The 16,468-nt window shown below is 33.5% G+C and overlaps 1 protein-coding gene and 1 non-coding gene across 2 annotated transcripts; both read left to right on the forward strand.

Annotated features, from left to right (window-relative positions):
- Nucleotides 1–10,959: 10,959 nt before the first annotated feature.
- On the forward strand, nt 10,960–11,066 carry LOC112536462. Its single transcript, XR_003080476.1, has one exon. It is a non-coding gene; the product is annotated as a small nucleolar RNA R71 (small nucleolar RNA).
- A 3,197-nt stretch (nt 11,067–14,263) lies between these two features.
- On the forward strand, nt 14,264–16,458 carry LOC8279647 (probable xyloglucan galactosyltransferase GT19). The gene has a single exon (XM_002529744.4). It carries the CDS (start codon nt 14,920–14,922, stop codon nt 16,288–16,290), a length of 1,371 nt encoding a protein of 456 aa, XP_002529790.1. The 5' UTR covers nt 14,264–14,919; the 3' UTR covers nt 16,291–16,458.
- The last annotated feature ends 10 nt before the right edge of the window (nt 16,459–16,468 follow it).

Consider the following 16,468-nt stretch of genomic DNA (forward strand, 5'->3'; position numbering starts at 1 on the left):
AGTAGCCTTTCGGCTCTCTTAATCCAACAGGTCTGGCACCCAGAGAGCAAGCTCGATCAGGGTCCTTACCTCCAGCCTGAACACTTGAATTCCAACTAAACCGGCACCCAGAGAGCGTTGCTCAATCAGGGACCTTAACTCCGGCAATCAACTGAACTCAGCCCAGAGAGCAATGCTCAATCAGGGCAAATAAATCCATAATAACCTTGTTACCTGTCTTTGATCATTACCGGTGCGCACGCGGTCCTAATGCAACCCATCATGTGGCAATGTTCTACTAAAACCTCATCCCAAATCACATTCAATAAATATAATAATAATCATAGTCTAGCAAAATTATTAAACACATATCGAAATAAAGAATTAGAATTTCGAAGAAACAACGTGCAATTTATGTGGAAAAATAATAATAACAATTGTGTGAATATAATATTAACTATCAAAATAGCGATATAATATTACTAGTAATAATATTAAAATTAATCTCAGTAAATAATAATTAAATGAAATTATTTATATTGCGATACTAATAATCATATTAAATATGAATTTCAAGATAGCATATCAAATTAGGTTTGGCAATAGTGTACAGATTATGTGACTTTAACTCACAAATCTAACGCGTTCTGCAGTCCGCTCCTACGCCTCGGGTGGAGCTGGCGAGAAGGCTGAATTATCTAGTAACAAAATATATACAATTAATAGATATTCATAGATTTTTCCTAAACTTAGACCCCAGAGTAGACTGCCTATAATTTAATTAGACTCGAGGAATCTGCCGAAAATTCGGCAGAACCTCTCCTAATTTACGGGCATTTACCCCCCGTAAAATGGGTCCAAGACCTGCCAGAACACTACAAATATCCAACAATTCAAAACAACGGGAGTCGGGTCCCCAGACTTCACTATTTTCCCCACTTCGCCACACAGCACAAAACACAAGGACAGGCAAACCGACAGACAATTATTTTTGACTCACAAATATCATCTAATACTCAACACAATCAATAAGGATAAATTAAATCAAAGAATTCTTAAAATTAACGGGCGAGAGAAAATTACCGAGGCGCTTGATCGCTCGGTCAACTTGCTTCCAGCCGCCAAAGTCCGATCAACGATCTGAACTCATCATCAGACTCGAAACGACGCGCTGATGGCGATCCCTGCTTCCGATTTTCCAATCCAACCCCCGATCATCCGGAGAGATTTACGGACGATGTCGGCCGTCGATTCGCAAACGAAGTCTGATCGCCACGAAATCGGTGCCATTGCGAAGCTTGAGCTGAGGAGAGTCGAGATATGTACTCCGATCATCCATAGCTCGCCGGAGCTCGCCGAAAAATCTAAAAACGCCTGCTGCCTCCTACTTTCTCTCTCCACCGGATCTTCCATCTCCGGCCACCACAGGCGTCGCCACTGCTGCCAAAAGAGAGTCCTCGCCGAGAGGAGCCGATTGCCACCGAAAGGAAGCCGGGATCGTGAAAAATCGCCGGCCGCCTCCTTGCATGCTTTCGCCGCACTAAGCCCCATTGTGCTTGCCGGCCATCGCTCACCGCCACCGACGGCGCCTCATTCTTCTTCTTCTGCTTCCTCTCTCTCCCCGACATCTCTCTTCTCTTCCTTTCTTTTCTTCCCCGATTCCTTTCCTTTCAATATCGACATCTGACCCCTGAACTCAAAATTCTAATTTAACCCCTAAACTTTTCTTTAGCCTTTCAATTAAGCCCTTAACCATTTAATTTGGGCCAAAATTAGAATTATTGAAAATACATAATTATAAATATACCCCTGCCGACGTAATTATTTACGAAAATACCAAACTTATAAATTTTCATTAAACCCCCATATTAATGAAATTATACTTTTAATCCTCATCCAAAAATAATTTTCCAATTTAGTCCTAACACACAATTAAATTAAATAATCAATTTGCTAAATATTTTCCAACTTAAAATTGAATACCACTAGCTAATTAAAATACTAATTTTCTCAAAATTCTTTTATAAAAACACCTTTTACAAATTCTTCCATAATTCTCCAATATATAATTATATATATATATATATATATACATTTGGAAAAAATTTGAATAACCAAAAATATAATTTATTCCTCAAATAATTTACTTAATTAACTCCTTAAAAATCAAACTAATTGGGTATAGAAAAATAACTCATTTATTCGTCTAATACTAAAATTCAAACTTTGCATTTAACTCATTCTAACTAGACCAAATAAAGATAAAATAAAATTAATTTAAATAAAAACTCATTATTAATATAATTATTATTAAATATAAAAATTCCAGGTATGACACATCTCTACTCCTTGTAGAGATTTTCTTCTTTAGAGTTCTTTTCTCCACACATAACTCCTATAGTTTATCCCTTATTGTCCTAAACAACTCAAATGATAATTATCCACTAATTACATAATAATTACTTAAACTTCCCTTTTGGGGCCTTAATGAATTAAGCTAGGCCCAAACTATTAATAGCCCACGTGTCTGATTCTCGAGCCTTTAATAGCTGCAGTCCAATTACGCCCATTAGTGCATTTTTAGCTCAAATTCTCCTTTTTTGCATTATTTCCTGAATTTAGACAAGAAAAACTAAAGTGAGGTAAAACATATCTTTATACTATATTATATATAGAAACAAATCATTAAAGCTATAAAATACCCTTAAATATCTATACAATTTAGATCGATCAAATACCCCCTCACTTGAACTTTTACTTGTCCTCAATTAAACAGTAACTTAAGAATCAATCGTTGCAAAAATTCAATAAAGCAATTCGTACTCAGCTCAAAAGTACTATTCAAAAGAATTTCACTAATGCAGAAACTATGCAAATCAAAGAAAACTTGAATCATAAGAATTTTTCTAAAAAGGTTGTAAACTCAATCATAGTTAGGCAAAAGATTCAAGTATTCATCATTTACACATGTTCACAACAAATAGCTTAACTCATTATCAATGAATATAATTATAATGCATAACCCAAATTATGATAACCCAATTCAAGAAGGAAAACCTTAATGTTCAAATAGATATCAATAGGCATTTACATTTTTCACTTTGCTTTGCAAGCTCTTTTTCTTGAATTTTCTTTTCTTTTCACCCCTTAGATTTACTTGATACTTGGGGTTTCTTTCTTTCTTGATATGTTATGCCTTTTTACTCAAATACAAACATGGATAATGAATGCACTTGGTTACTCAACAAAATAAAAATCAAGATGCTTTGCATATTTATAATTTCAATTGCCTTTTTATGCAAAAATCAACATTGGTCATGAAGACCCCTGGTTACTCAACAACTGAAACTAGCGGAGTAGAATTATTAACTTAGAACTTTTAACTTACCCATATCATTTCCCACAAACATAGGTAAACCATAATAATAACAAGGGAATAATAACTTAAATCATATATTTCTAATCATACCCATGTCAAATTTTACCAAACTACTAATCATGTTCTTATACAAATAATGACACTTGATCATTTAAGTGCAGTCAACTCATGAGTTCACATTCATATGTGCTTAAAAATTAATTCAAAAACTCAAAGATTTATCATAATAGCATTCTTTCATTGATTCTTTAGTGTAGAATAATAACAAAAAGTTGAGTATAGAATAGTTTTCAAATTTCTTACAAAAATTAATCAAAAGCTACTAAATACTTGGCATATATAACAGAATTACTCTAAATCTTTCCCGGACACTTATTTTAGATATTGTCCTCAATATCTTAATCATAAAAAGAACACATAAAAGAGAAAAAGATAGAGTACTTCCTTTGAAAATTGGAGTGCCATTTAATCACCACTGGCCATAAGTAATCATCATCCCGTATAAACCTTAAACAAGCTTTAGAGAACCATCATTGATAATAACTAATTAGCTTAAAATAAAATATCACAAGTAAAACATAATTTAAAAGTTATTATTATAAAATAAATGCATAACAGAAATCTTAAATAGCTATAAAGCATGAAAATCCTAAGATAGCTAAAAATATCTAAGCAAATGCCCTATGGTAACTAGATAGCTAAATCCTAAAACAAACCAAGAAAAAAAAACTTAGTACAAAACTAGAATCAATGATGCGGCGAGGATGATGGTGGTGAAGGAGCATCAAAGTCGACGGATTCAAAGTAGTGATCGAGTTTGTATGCTTGTCGACGTTGACTCTTCTCCATATTAGCCAATCGAGAATCAAAGGCATCGAGTCGTTGGTTAAGGTTGGTGTTCATCGCTTGAAGTTGAGTTAAAACTTGGTGCCAACTTTGATTACCCCATTCTTGCCCTCTACTTTCTTCACTATCCAATTCTTCCTCCATATCATGTCTTGGTGGCTCATCTCTAGCCACACTACTACTACCTCCACTCGATCCGTGCTTAAAAGTAAGAGGACCACCACGATAATTTACCAAATTAGCTCTAATCAGTGAATTAGTATCTAAATTGCCCGCGGAGGGTAATGCCTCATATAGAGAAGATTCCGGATCAAAACTACAAAGATACATAGCCAACCCTGTAACAATATGTCCTAACCTGATACAACTCTTAGGTCTAGTCGGTGTCCTTAGTAAATTTTGCATAATAAAGTATGTCGAAGAAATAGATTTATGGGTATCCAAACACCATAGAATATTTAGTTCTTGCTTCGTCACCTTATTTGTCTCTTTCCTACCAAAGATGCCTCCACACATGAATTTTGAAATAAGCAAATAACAATGATCATTGAAGACATTATTTGGCATATTATTAATATCTTATTTGTCTTGACCCGTTAGTTTTTTCCAAAACTTACCCAAATCAAACTTATGATATTGCTCACATATACCTCCTTTCTTTAAACCGAAAGCTTGGACAATTGCATGAATAGTAACAGTATAATTATTGCCCAAACAGTCTTACCTTAAACTCCTTGTCATTGGAAGGATCACAATGTAGAATTGTGAAAAACTCTAAAGTTAATTTATTATATGATGGCAATGAGTTCAAGACAAAATCCTTCCATCCTAATCTATCCAAGAGTATCATCATTCTCTCAAAAATATTCAATTTAACTAGAGAAGGAGCATCCAAGAACTTACATGAAACTTGCTCTCTTGAAGTAAGGCTAAGGAATCGATTGCCCTCTTCATGAGAATAAAGATCAAAAGGAGCCCCATGAGTTGCCTTTAAGCTTTGTTCTTCTTCATGAGAGCTTGAGACTATCTCTTTCCCCTTTTCCTTTCTTGTTCTCTTCTTTGGGGCCATTATTTACCTATGGAATTGGTAGAATAAAGATTTGTGGGTAAATATTTTAAAATTTTGGAAGAAAAATTGATACTTTTTTGTAGAGGAAGAAAGAAAAACGAGGAGAGAGAAAATATGAGGTGGTGTTAATGGATGAAAGGAGAGAAAAGAATAGAGTTCTATGTGACGGTTAGGGTTTTTGGGAGGTGTGTTTTTGAATTCAAATAAAATTCTTTTTAGTGTTGTGGTGGGAGATGAACAACTTTGGAGTCCTAATGTATTTCAAATTAAAGTTGCTCAACTCTTTTTTTTTTAACTCTTTTTTTCTTTCTCCTTTTTTTGGGTTTTTTTTTCTGCGGACCTCATGGCAACATCCTCTGGCTCGCTGTGGGTGCCCGGGGTGCATGCGCACTCACTGGGAGCATCCGTGGCTCACCGGGTGCTTGGCCCACGGGGTCATGACCTCACGGGAGCATCCGCGCTCACAGTGCAGCACCTCAGCGGGGACATTCGCGTACTCGCGTAAAAAAATAATTTTTTAAATTTTATTTTTTAAAAAAGAAATTAAAAACAAAAAACATAATTGTATCTAATAATAATAGGAAAAAAAACTAAGCTATCAAGGATGACTTGACTAGAATTAAGACTAAATTCCTAACTAAAGACAAGCATTGCAAGGGATACTAAATCCTAACTAAATGACCTTTATATAATACACATAATCTTATAAATACTTGAAGCACAATATCGACTAGTAAATTAAGTGTTACCGCATAAAGCTCCTTTATTGTACTTGATGATCGTGCATGTGTTCGGATGGTTGAATCTCTTGCAGGTTCCTAAAAACAAAGCAAAAATACTTTAAATTGAAAACTAAAATAGTAAAAGTAGAAAATATGTAATATACAAGTGCTAAATTTATTGTCTATAGCTAGACATTGACAAAAGTTATTTCAAATTGGAGGTGCTTCCATACACTCCACTTCATGTCCATAGGTCATTCCTTCATAGTATGGCTTTAAGCGATGGCCATTAACTTTAAATTGTTCTTGGGTCTTAATATTACGTAATTCCAACGCACCATGATTGAAAATCGTTATTACTTCGAAGGGTCCGTTCCATCTGGATCTAAGCTTTCCTGGAAAAAGTTTAAAGCGTGAGTTAAATAATAATATTTTCATTCCAGGGACAAAAGATTTATGAAGTAAACTCTTATCATGTTGCTTTTTGGTCCTTTCTTTGTATAGCTTGGCATTCTCATATGTCTCACTACGCATTTCTTCTAGCTCATTTATATGCAACAAACGCTCTTCACCTGCTTTAGTTAAGTCCATATTAAGCTCCTTAATAGCCCAATATGCTTTATGTTCTAATTCGACCGGTAAATGACAAGCCTTGCCGTATATTAATCTATAAGAACTCATTCCAATCGGTATTTTATAAGCCGTTCGATATGCCCACAGAGCATTATTCAAGTGCATAGCCCAATCTTTTCTAGATGGACGCACTGATTTTTCAAGTATTGACTTAATTTGTCTATTGCTAACTTCCCCTAATGTTTGTGGGTGATAAGGTGTTGCAACTCTATGAGTTACTCCAAATTTCTTTACTAAGGCGCTAAATGCCTTGTTGCAAAAATGTGTACCCCCGTCGCTAATGATTGCTCTAGGTGTTCCAAACCTGCTAAAAATATTATCTTTTATGAATTTGCATACTACCTTAGCGTCATTAGTTCGTGTAGCTATTGCTTCTACCCATTTAGACACATAATTAACAGCAACAAGTATATATTCATAACCGTTCAACCACAAGATTAAAAGTCTAAGGCATTTCAGTTCGTTTGCTAAATCTTACACTTCTTTAGCACCTATCACATTTAGCACAAAAAAATATGAGCATCTTTAAATAACGAATGCCAGAAGAAACCTGATTGTAGAACCTTGTAGGCTGTTTTCTTACCACCAAAGTGACCCCCACAATGCATTTCATGGCAAAAGGCCAGAACGCTTTATTGCTCATCTTCAGGAACACATCTTCTAATCATTTGATTAGAACAATATTTAAAAAAATACAGGTCATCCTAATAATAATGCCTACACCCTGATAGAAATCGTTTCTTTTCCTGCCAAGTTAAGTCAGTTCTTATAACACCACATGCCAAATAGTTCACAATGTCAGCATACCTGACTCATGACTTACTACAAATAATTGTTCATCAGGGAAAGTCTCATTAATTACTTTTTTAGAACCAAGGTTATCAAAATCAGAAATCAACCTTGAAAAGTGATATGCTACTACATTTTCACTCCTTTTTTTTTTGTCTTTTATCTCTATATCAGACTATTGCAATAAGAGCACCCACCTAATAAGTCGTGGTTCAACATTAGGCTTAGTTAGAAGATATCTTAAAACTGCATGATCTGAATAAACAATGACTTTAGATCCCACCAAGTAAGATCTAAATTGTCTAGTGAATATACAACAGCTATAAATTCTTTTCAGTTGTCAAATAGTTTACTTGAGCATCATCAAGAGTTTTGCTAGCATAATATATTACATGTAACGCTTTATCAACTCTTTGGCTCAAGACCGCTCCTATAGTATAATCAAATGCATCACACATGATTTCAAAGGGAAGAGACCAATCAGGTGTCACAATAACCGGTGCACTAGTCAATATTTCTTTCAAGATGTTAAAATTAGATAGGCATGCATCATTAAAAATAAAGTTAACATCTTTAGCTAGCAATTCAGTTAAAGGACGAGCAATTTTAGAAAAGTCTTTAATAAAACGCCTATAAAATCTTGCATGGCCAAGAAAACTTCTAATGCCCTTTACTGAAGTAGGAAAGGGCAATTTGGCAATTAAGTCGATTTTTGCTTGGTCTACTTCAATACATTTACTAGAAACAACATGTCCGAGCACAATACCTTATTTAACCATAAAATGATTCTTTTTCCAACTCAATATTAAGTTATATTCAATGCATCTCTCAAGTACGCGAGTCAGATTACTTAGACATGCATCAAATGAGGAACCAAAAACTGAGAAATCATCCATAAATACCTCAATGCAGTCTTCTAACATATCAGAGAAAATAAAAAGCATACATCTTTGGAATATTGCTGGAGCGTTGCACAGCGCAAAAGGCATCCTTCTAAACGCAAAAGTTCCAAAGGGACATGTAAAAGTTGTCCTTTCTTGATCTTCAGGAGCAATGGGTACCTGGTAATATCCTGAAGTCAATGAAGAAAATAATAAAATTCATGTCCTGCTAAACACTCTAATATTTGATCAATAAAAGGAGGAGGAAAATGATCCTTCTTTGTTGCTGCGTTTAACTTTCTATAATCAATACGCATTTTCCATCCCGTTGTCATTATTGTGGGGACTAACTCCCATTTTTCATTTTTAACAACTGTTGTGCTTGACTTTTTAGGCACTATATGAACAGGGCTTACTCAATTACTATCAGCTATAAGGTATAGAATACCCTCATCCAATAACTTCTGAACTTTCTTTTTTATTACTTCTTTCATATTGGGATTAAGTTGTCGCTGTGTATCTCTAACCGCTTTAGAATTGTCTTTTAAAATAATTTTATGCATACACATTGTTGGACTAATCCCCTTAATATCAGAAATTCCCCACCCAATAGCTTTTTCAAGTCTTCTTAATTCTCTAATAGTTGCATCTTCCTCTAAAGGAGAAAGATCAGTGGCTATGATCACTGGATATATATTCTTTTCTCCTAAGAAGATATATTTAAGTGTGTTAGGCAACTCCTTAAGCTCAACCTTAGGTGGTTCATCAATAATTTCTGATTTGCTTTCAATGGGTAAATCTAAAGGTTCAATAGTGCTTTCATCAGATAACACTAGAATAGCTTCATCTAACTTATCATGTAAGTCTAAGACTTCTTCATCTAAACATTCTTCATGCTTTTTCAATGTTAATTCAACTTCTAACTTATCATCCTTATCCTATAAATATGTTTCATAAACAAAATAATCCGTGCAATCAACATATGAACATTCATCAATTGAAGTGCTAGGAGATATGGTTAGAGAATTAAACACTTTAAATTCTACAGTCTTTCCCAGGACTGTCATAGTCAACTTCCCATTGTGCATGTCAATAACTGTTTTGATAGTTGCCATGAAAAGTCCACCAATGAGTATTGTTTGCTCCTTATCCCTTGCTGATGTACCTTCCATGTCTAGAACCACAAAGTCAACAGGGATTATCAGTTTTCCTACCTGAATCAGCAAGTCTTCCACTCTGCCTCTTGGATATTTAAATGACCTATCAGCCAGTTGCAGAGACATGGTGGTTGGCTTCAATTCTCCTAAGCCAAGTTGCGCATATGTTGAATATGACATCAAATTGATGCTTGCTCCCAAATCCAACATGGCTTTAGCAACCTTTTTGTCCCCCATTGTAATATTAACGGTAAAGCTCCCAGGGTCTTTCATCTTAGGAGTTAACTATTGTTGGAGAATTGCACTTGTTATTTTAGACACCATAACTTTTTCATTGTTCCCATATCTCCTCTTGTTGGAATTGAGTTCCTTAAAGAACTTAGCATAAGCTGGCATATTCCTGATCACATCCAACAAGGGCAAATTAATGTTAACTTTAGAAAGCATATCAAAAATTTTAAAAAATTGCTTATCCTGTTTGCTTTTTTTCAATCTGTTCGGGAACGGAATAAGAGGCTTATAAGGCTCAGCTGCCTTATGAAACTCAAGTCCTGAAAACACCTCATTGTCTTTCTCTTTTTTGGGCTTTGTAAACCTCCTTCAGTTATCTCTACATCAACTAGTCCATCTTCTTTTGATATACTTGCATAAGAAGAATCTTTTTCAATTAGATTTTCAATATTATTATCAAATAACTCACCATCCTTAAGAATAGTGATTGCTTTAGCTTGCTCAGGTTGACTTGGCAATTTTTCTTACTTATTTTCTTATACCGCTTCAGCAATTTGCCCAATTTGAATTTTCAACCGCTTTACTGAAGCTTCTATGAAATCAGTTTTCTTTTCATTCCTCTCCATTCTGTCATGGGTAGCCGTCATAAAAGATTGGAGTGTTTCCTCCAAACTTATTTTTCTTTGAAGGGCTTGTGCTTGATTAGGGAATGGAGGGTTTTGGTTCCTTGGGTATTGAGGCTCTTGATTCTGATACTGGGGCTAGTTTTGGTTCCTTAATATTTGTGGTGGGTTATGATCATTATTTCTCCAGGAGAAATTTGGATGATTCCTCCATCCTAGATTATAAGTATTGGAATATGGATTATTCCTAGGTTGCCTAGGTTGATAAGATTCCATCAAGTTAACCTGTTCATAATCATCTCTTGTATAAGTCTCATACGACGAATAAACGTTAGCACCATGACCATAAATACCACATATACCGCATACCTCATTGCTTTGTACATTCTTAGTTGAAGCAAGAATCTTAACTTGTTTAGTTAATTCGGCTATTTGCATAGCCATCTCATTATTAGATACAACTTCATTCACTCCTACTCTTTTTGTTCTCCCACTCTTTTGTTGTGAATTGGCTCCTAACATCTCAAAGATGTCATAAACCTCATCAACAGTTCTTTCTAGCATAGCACCCCCAACTGCATTGTCCACCATACATTGGTATTATTGTGTTAAACCATCATAAAATGATTGGTTAGTAACAGGAAGTGGGTATCCATGGTGTGGGCATTGTAGTAAGAGTGATTTGAAGCGGTCTCATGCTTCGTGAAAGGATTCAGTATCCTTTTAATAAAAATTAGAAATCTTAGCCCTTAATGCTTTGGTCTTTTGTTGTGAGTAAAATTTTACTCATAAATTTTTTATAAACTTCATCCCAAGTTCTCAAAGAATTAGGAGGCAAGGTCATTAACCAAGCCTTTGCTTTATCTTTTAATGAATAAGGAAAACATCTCATTTTTAATTGACCTTCATTGAGTCCAAATAATGGGAATGTGTGAACTATAGCATAGAATTCTCTAATGAATGTCAATGCATCCTCATTAGGCATACCATGAATGATGGAAGCATATTAAAATGGATATTCTTAAGCTCATAATTCCTAGATGCATCGCCTAAGACTATGCATGAAGTAGTGTTACCAATTATCGGACGAGCATAGTCCTTCATGGCCATTTGTCTTTGCGCTGCAACTTCCCTTTGATCATTAGCCATTATCTCAACTTCTTCTTCTAACTCTTATTCCAGCTTTTCTTCAAATTCAATTCCTCTTGGAGGTACAAACTCACTCTTTACCTTTTGGTCTCCTTCTGTTTTTTTAACAGTTGATCTCAAGTTATAAAGATTTTGAGTTGATGAATCACTTGATCTCATTTTCCTGCTAGGCATACAAAATCAAAGGAAAAATTTCAGAAAAAACTTAAAAATAAAATTTAAAAAATAAAACAGAAATAAATAACACGCAACACACAAAAAATACAAAAATAAATGATATTTGACAATTAATTAATATAATATTGACACAATTCCCCGGCAATGGCGCCAAAAACTTGATGTGTCTAAATTAGTACTCGCAAGTGTACGAACCGAATGGTAGTTCGGGTAAGCTCACCACGAGGTCGATCTCACAAGGAATTGTAAAGCATATATTATAAAGACCAACTATCACACAAATTATTGAAAGTAAATATAAACACTCTAAGTCGATGTTTTGAGAATAATCTTAGTTTAATAAAAGAAATTAAATAACCAGAAAGTAAATATGCAACTAGAAAGATTAATATGAACTATATGATAAAATAGCATTTAGTCTAGCTTTTACTTAGTAATCCCCTTAATTCCCTTAAGCCCTAATTTAACAAATGAGATGGTGATGTGCCTTTTCCCTAAGTCACTCAAGCTAATGATGCAACTTAGGTTTCTTATACCAACATAGATTAAAGTAAAGATGATGTCTCTAATACTTTTAACCTAAAGATTTTCATAACACATATTACTACTAAATTGATATGATAGTCAATCAATAATAATAGATGAAACTAATGAACATATGAAGGAAAAGAAATTATTCATTAAACTCAAAATATATAAGGTTCATATATAAGTAAAAAGCCAAACTAAACACTTATGGGACTTAGGCTAACATACTTAATCCAATGATCATTGTAATTAAATAGAAAGATTTAAGATTCATAAAACAGAAAACTAAAACTCCTTCAAAGTTCAAAGACTCTTCAAGGAATGAAGAAGACTAGTCCTCTTTCTCCACGTCTTCGAAAAGCTTCTCTGATTCTTCAAAGAATAATGCAACACAAGCTAGCTAGATGTCAAAGATGATGAACTCCAGAATTTTCTACAGAGAATAATAGAACCCTTTTTCAGAGAGATCCACTAGCCAAAGAACTCCCTATTCTAATTCACCTCTACTCCTTGTAGAGATTTCCTTCTTTAGAGTTCTTTCTCCATACACAACTCATATAGTTTATTCCTTATTGTCCTAAACAAACTAAACAACTCAAATGATAATTATCTACTAATTACATAATAATTACTAAGGTCCAAACTATTAATAGCTCACGTATCTGATTCTCGAGCCTTTAATAGCCGCAATCCAATTACGTCCATTAGTGCATTTTTAGCTCAAATTCTGCTTTTTTACATTATTTCCTGAATTTAGATAAGAAAAACTAAAGTGGGATAAAATACATTTTTATACCATATTATATATAAAAATAAATCATTAAAGCTCTAAAAACTTTTAAATATCTATATACAATTTGGATCGATGACTTAGACTGAACCAAAATGCGTCAATACCTCTACAAACTGGTAACTAATATGTTCATCTCATTATCTCCTAAAAAAAATTTCTTAGAGTTCAGATACTTTTTCTAAAATCTTTCACTGGCACTGAGCAAATAACAACTAAATGCATGAACTTACGGCACCTACCAAACTTCCAGATAGAAAGCAAAATCATAACAAAAGAGGGGAGAAAGGAAAAAAGAATAAAAAGTGGTGATATTAGTGGTTGGATTGCCATTGACATTAAAGAGAAATAAATTATAATTGATGATTTAATTAAAAGACTGTAAATAAAGAAGAAAGTAGTTTTTCAAGTTCTAGTGTTCAAAAGCAGGAGGTATCGTTTACCCGCCAATGGCGATTAAATATTTATGCTTGCAAAGATTAACTATTGATTAATCTATTAAACTCAGACTTTTTAGAGTAATTATATTTTATTTTAAATAATTAAATAGAATCATGCCAAATAATTAATTTTATATAATTTAAAAAATTAATTTTGCTAATCCGTAATTACATGTATCAACCAAAGTGAAGAATTGCTAAAATAATATAAAATAGTATTAAGAATTCATACTCTTAAAATTTTTAAATTTTTTATTTTACATTATAAAAAGCTATGAATAAGATTACCATTTTTTTAAGATAACAATATATTTTGCATTTATATAAAAATTTAGTATTTCTTTTGTAAATTTTTCAATTTCTTTATGAATTATTAGATTTTAAAAAGTAAATATTTTTTGTAATATCATACATTTTTTCAAGTAAAAAGACTTACGAAGAGTTATTTTAATTTATAAAGAGAATTGCTATTTTTTACAATAAATCTAGCAATTAATTTTTTATTAATCTTTATAAATATATCAATTTTTTCATAAATTATTAAATTTCGTAAAAAAGCGATCATATTTTTATAATATCATATATTTTCTCGTAAATAGTAAGGCTTATTAACTATTTTTTAATTTAAAATTAAATGAATAAAATATATAATTTTTAACTAATTTTATAAAATCATTTTTTATTTTAAAGATGAGCTATAAAATCGTTTTACAAAGCTACAATAATAAGTCCGCATTTGGCAATGACGATGATGACAGAAAATAGATAAAGCCATGAATGACAAAATTACTCATCCTTCAATCTAAAATCAGAAATTGTCTTTCGACTAATGAATATAATCCGCATCTTATTTGACCCTTTAAAGAACTTTAATTAATTCATTCATTCATTCAACATACACTAATACATTCTTGTTCAAGAAAAACATACATTAACACAAAACGTGCAATCCTCCAAATTAATTCAATTTAATTAATTTCAATTAATATCCCTCTTAAGATCAACTAACTTAATGGCGGCAAAAAATGTCTACTCATTAAATAGAAAACGCCGCCGCTTTGTGCGGAAATGGCTCCCTTCCACCGACAACTGTGGGTCAAACCCCACATAACCCCTTTTAAACTTTTGAATAATGCCATTTCTTGCGGTCATAAAAAATTAACCCCACTAATTTGTTTTTCAAAATTAAAAACAAAAAATCACCATTAAAGTTACAAAATTCAGTTCTCTCTATAATAAATATCATGAAATTAAAACCAAAAATAAAGAAAAAACAAAAACTGTTATCATATTTCTCTCCCATGAAAAACAGAACACCTCATCCAAGTGTCGAAAGAAAGAACATTTCTGAAAGCAAAAAATGAGAACAAAAATACTTCCCAAAAGAAAAAGAGAAAGAAAGAAAAATTCTTAAAATATAACAGAACTAGTTACATTACATACAATGTTAAATCTAAGACATTATTACCTTCTCTCTCTTCTTACCCCAAGAATCTCTCTCTTCCTCTTTCTTTGTCTCTCAATCCATGGCTTGTAAAGTTCAATTCTTTCTTCACTTCTACTTCTTGTTTATCACCATTATCAATCAGACTTTCTGTCAAGAAGCAAACCCAGAACCAAAAACACTAACAGACTGCACTAACCGTTGGATCCATATCAGAAAATTGCCACCTCGTTTCAATCTTGATCTTCTTTCTAACTGCTCAGAATACCCACTTTTCGACAATTTCTGTCCTTTTCTGGCCAATCATGGTTTAGGACCCAAAACACATAATCGTTCACAATCCTGGTACCGTTCAGATCCTTTGTTGTTAGAAGTCACTTTCCATAGAAGAATGCTTGAATACCCATGTTTAACATCTGATCCTAATCTCGCTAATGCTATCTACTTGCCTTACTATGCAGCAATTGATTCTTTAAGGTATCTTTATGGTCCTGAAGTGAATAATAGCATGGATCATGGGTTAGAATTGTTTGATTTTCTTCAAGAAAATGATTTAAAGATATGGGAAAAATATAATGGGATGGATCATTTTCTTGTCATGGCTAGACCTGCTTGGGATTTTTCACAGCCTTTAGATGCTAATCCTCCTGTATGGGGTACTTCATTTCTTGAATTGCCCGAGTTTTTTAATGTTACTGCTTTGGTTATTGAGAGTAGAGCTCGGCCTTGGCAAGAACAGGCTGTGCCTTATTTAACTTCTTTTCATCCTCCAACTTTAGCTTTGTTGGAATCTTGGATTAAAAGAGTAAAGGGTTCAAGAAGAACAACATTAATGCTTTTTGCAGGCGGCGGAGGTGTTGGTGCTACCCCAAATATCAGGAGGAGCATTAGGAATGAGTGCGAAAATAGTAGTGATAGTAATACCAGCGGTAGTTTTTTAGGTAGCTTTGGATATAGCTACCTTCATTACACTAAAGTATGTGATTTAGTAGATTGTTCTAATGGGATCTGTGAGCATGACCCAATAAGGTATATGAGGCCAATGTTGCAAGCAACCTTTTGTTTGCAGCCTCCTGGTGATACCCCAACTAGAAGGTCTACTTTTGATGCGATTATTGCAGGGTGTATACCGGTTTTCTTTGAAGAACAAACTGCGAAATTGCAATATGGATGGCACTTGCCAGAGGAGATGCATGAAGAGTTTGCTGTGTTTATACCTAAAGAAGAAGTGGTGTTTAAAGGGTTGAAGATTTTGGATGTGCTTATGGGAATTCCAAGAGCTCAAGTGAGGAGAATGAGGGAGAAAGTTATAGAGTTGATGCCAAGAATTGTGTACAGGAAGCATGGAAGTTCTTTGGGTTTAAGGGCCAAAAAGGATGCTTTTGATATTGCAGTTGAAGGTGCTTTGCAGAGGATTAACTCTAGGCTTAAAGGAGGAAGCCTTTATCAGTGACTACTAAAGGATTCCAATTATTTTCCTGGCTGTTGTAATTATTGGTATTTATTATTATTCTTGATTCTGCAAAAATGCAGAAAAGAACAGACAGATAAGTCTTGTTTATATCAGCAACAAGTTGCATTTAGTTTTGGATGAAAATGAGATTCTACATTTTGTTCTTCATATCAATCGC

This window comes from Ricinus communis, chromosome 5 (genome assembly GCF_019578655.1).
Source record: "Ricinus communis isolate WT05 ecotype wild-type chromosome 5, ASM1957865v1, whole genome shotgun sequence".
NCBI lineage: Eukaryota > Viridiplantae > Streptophyta > Magnoliopsida > Malpighiales > Euphorbiaceae > Ricinus > Ricinus communis.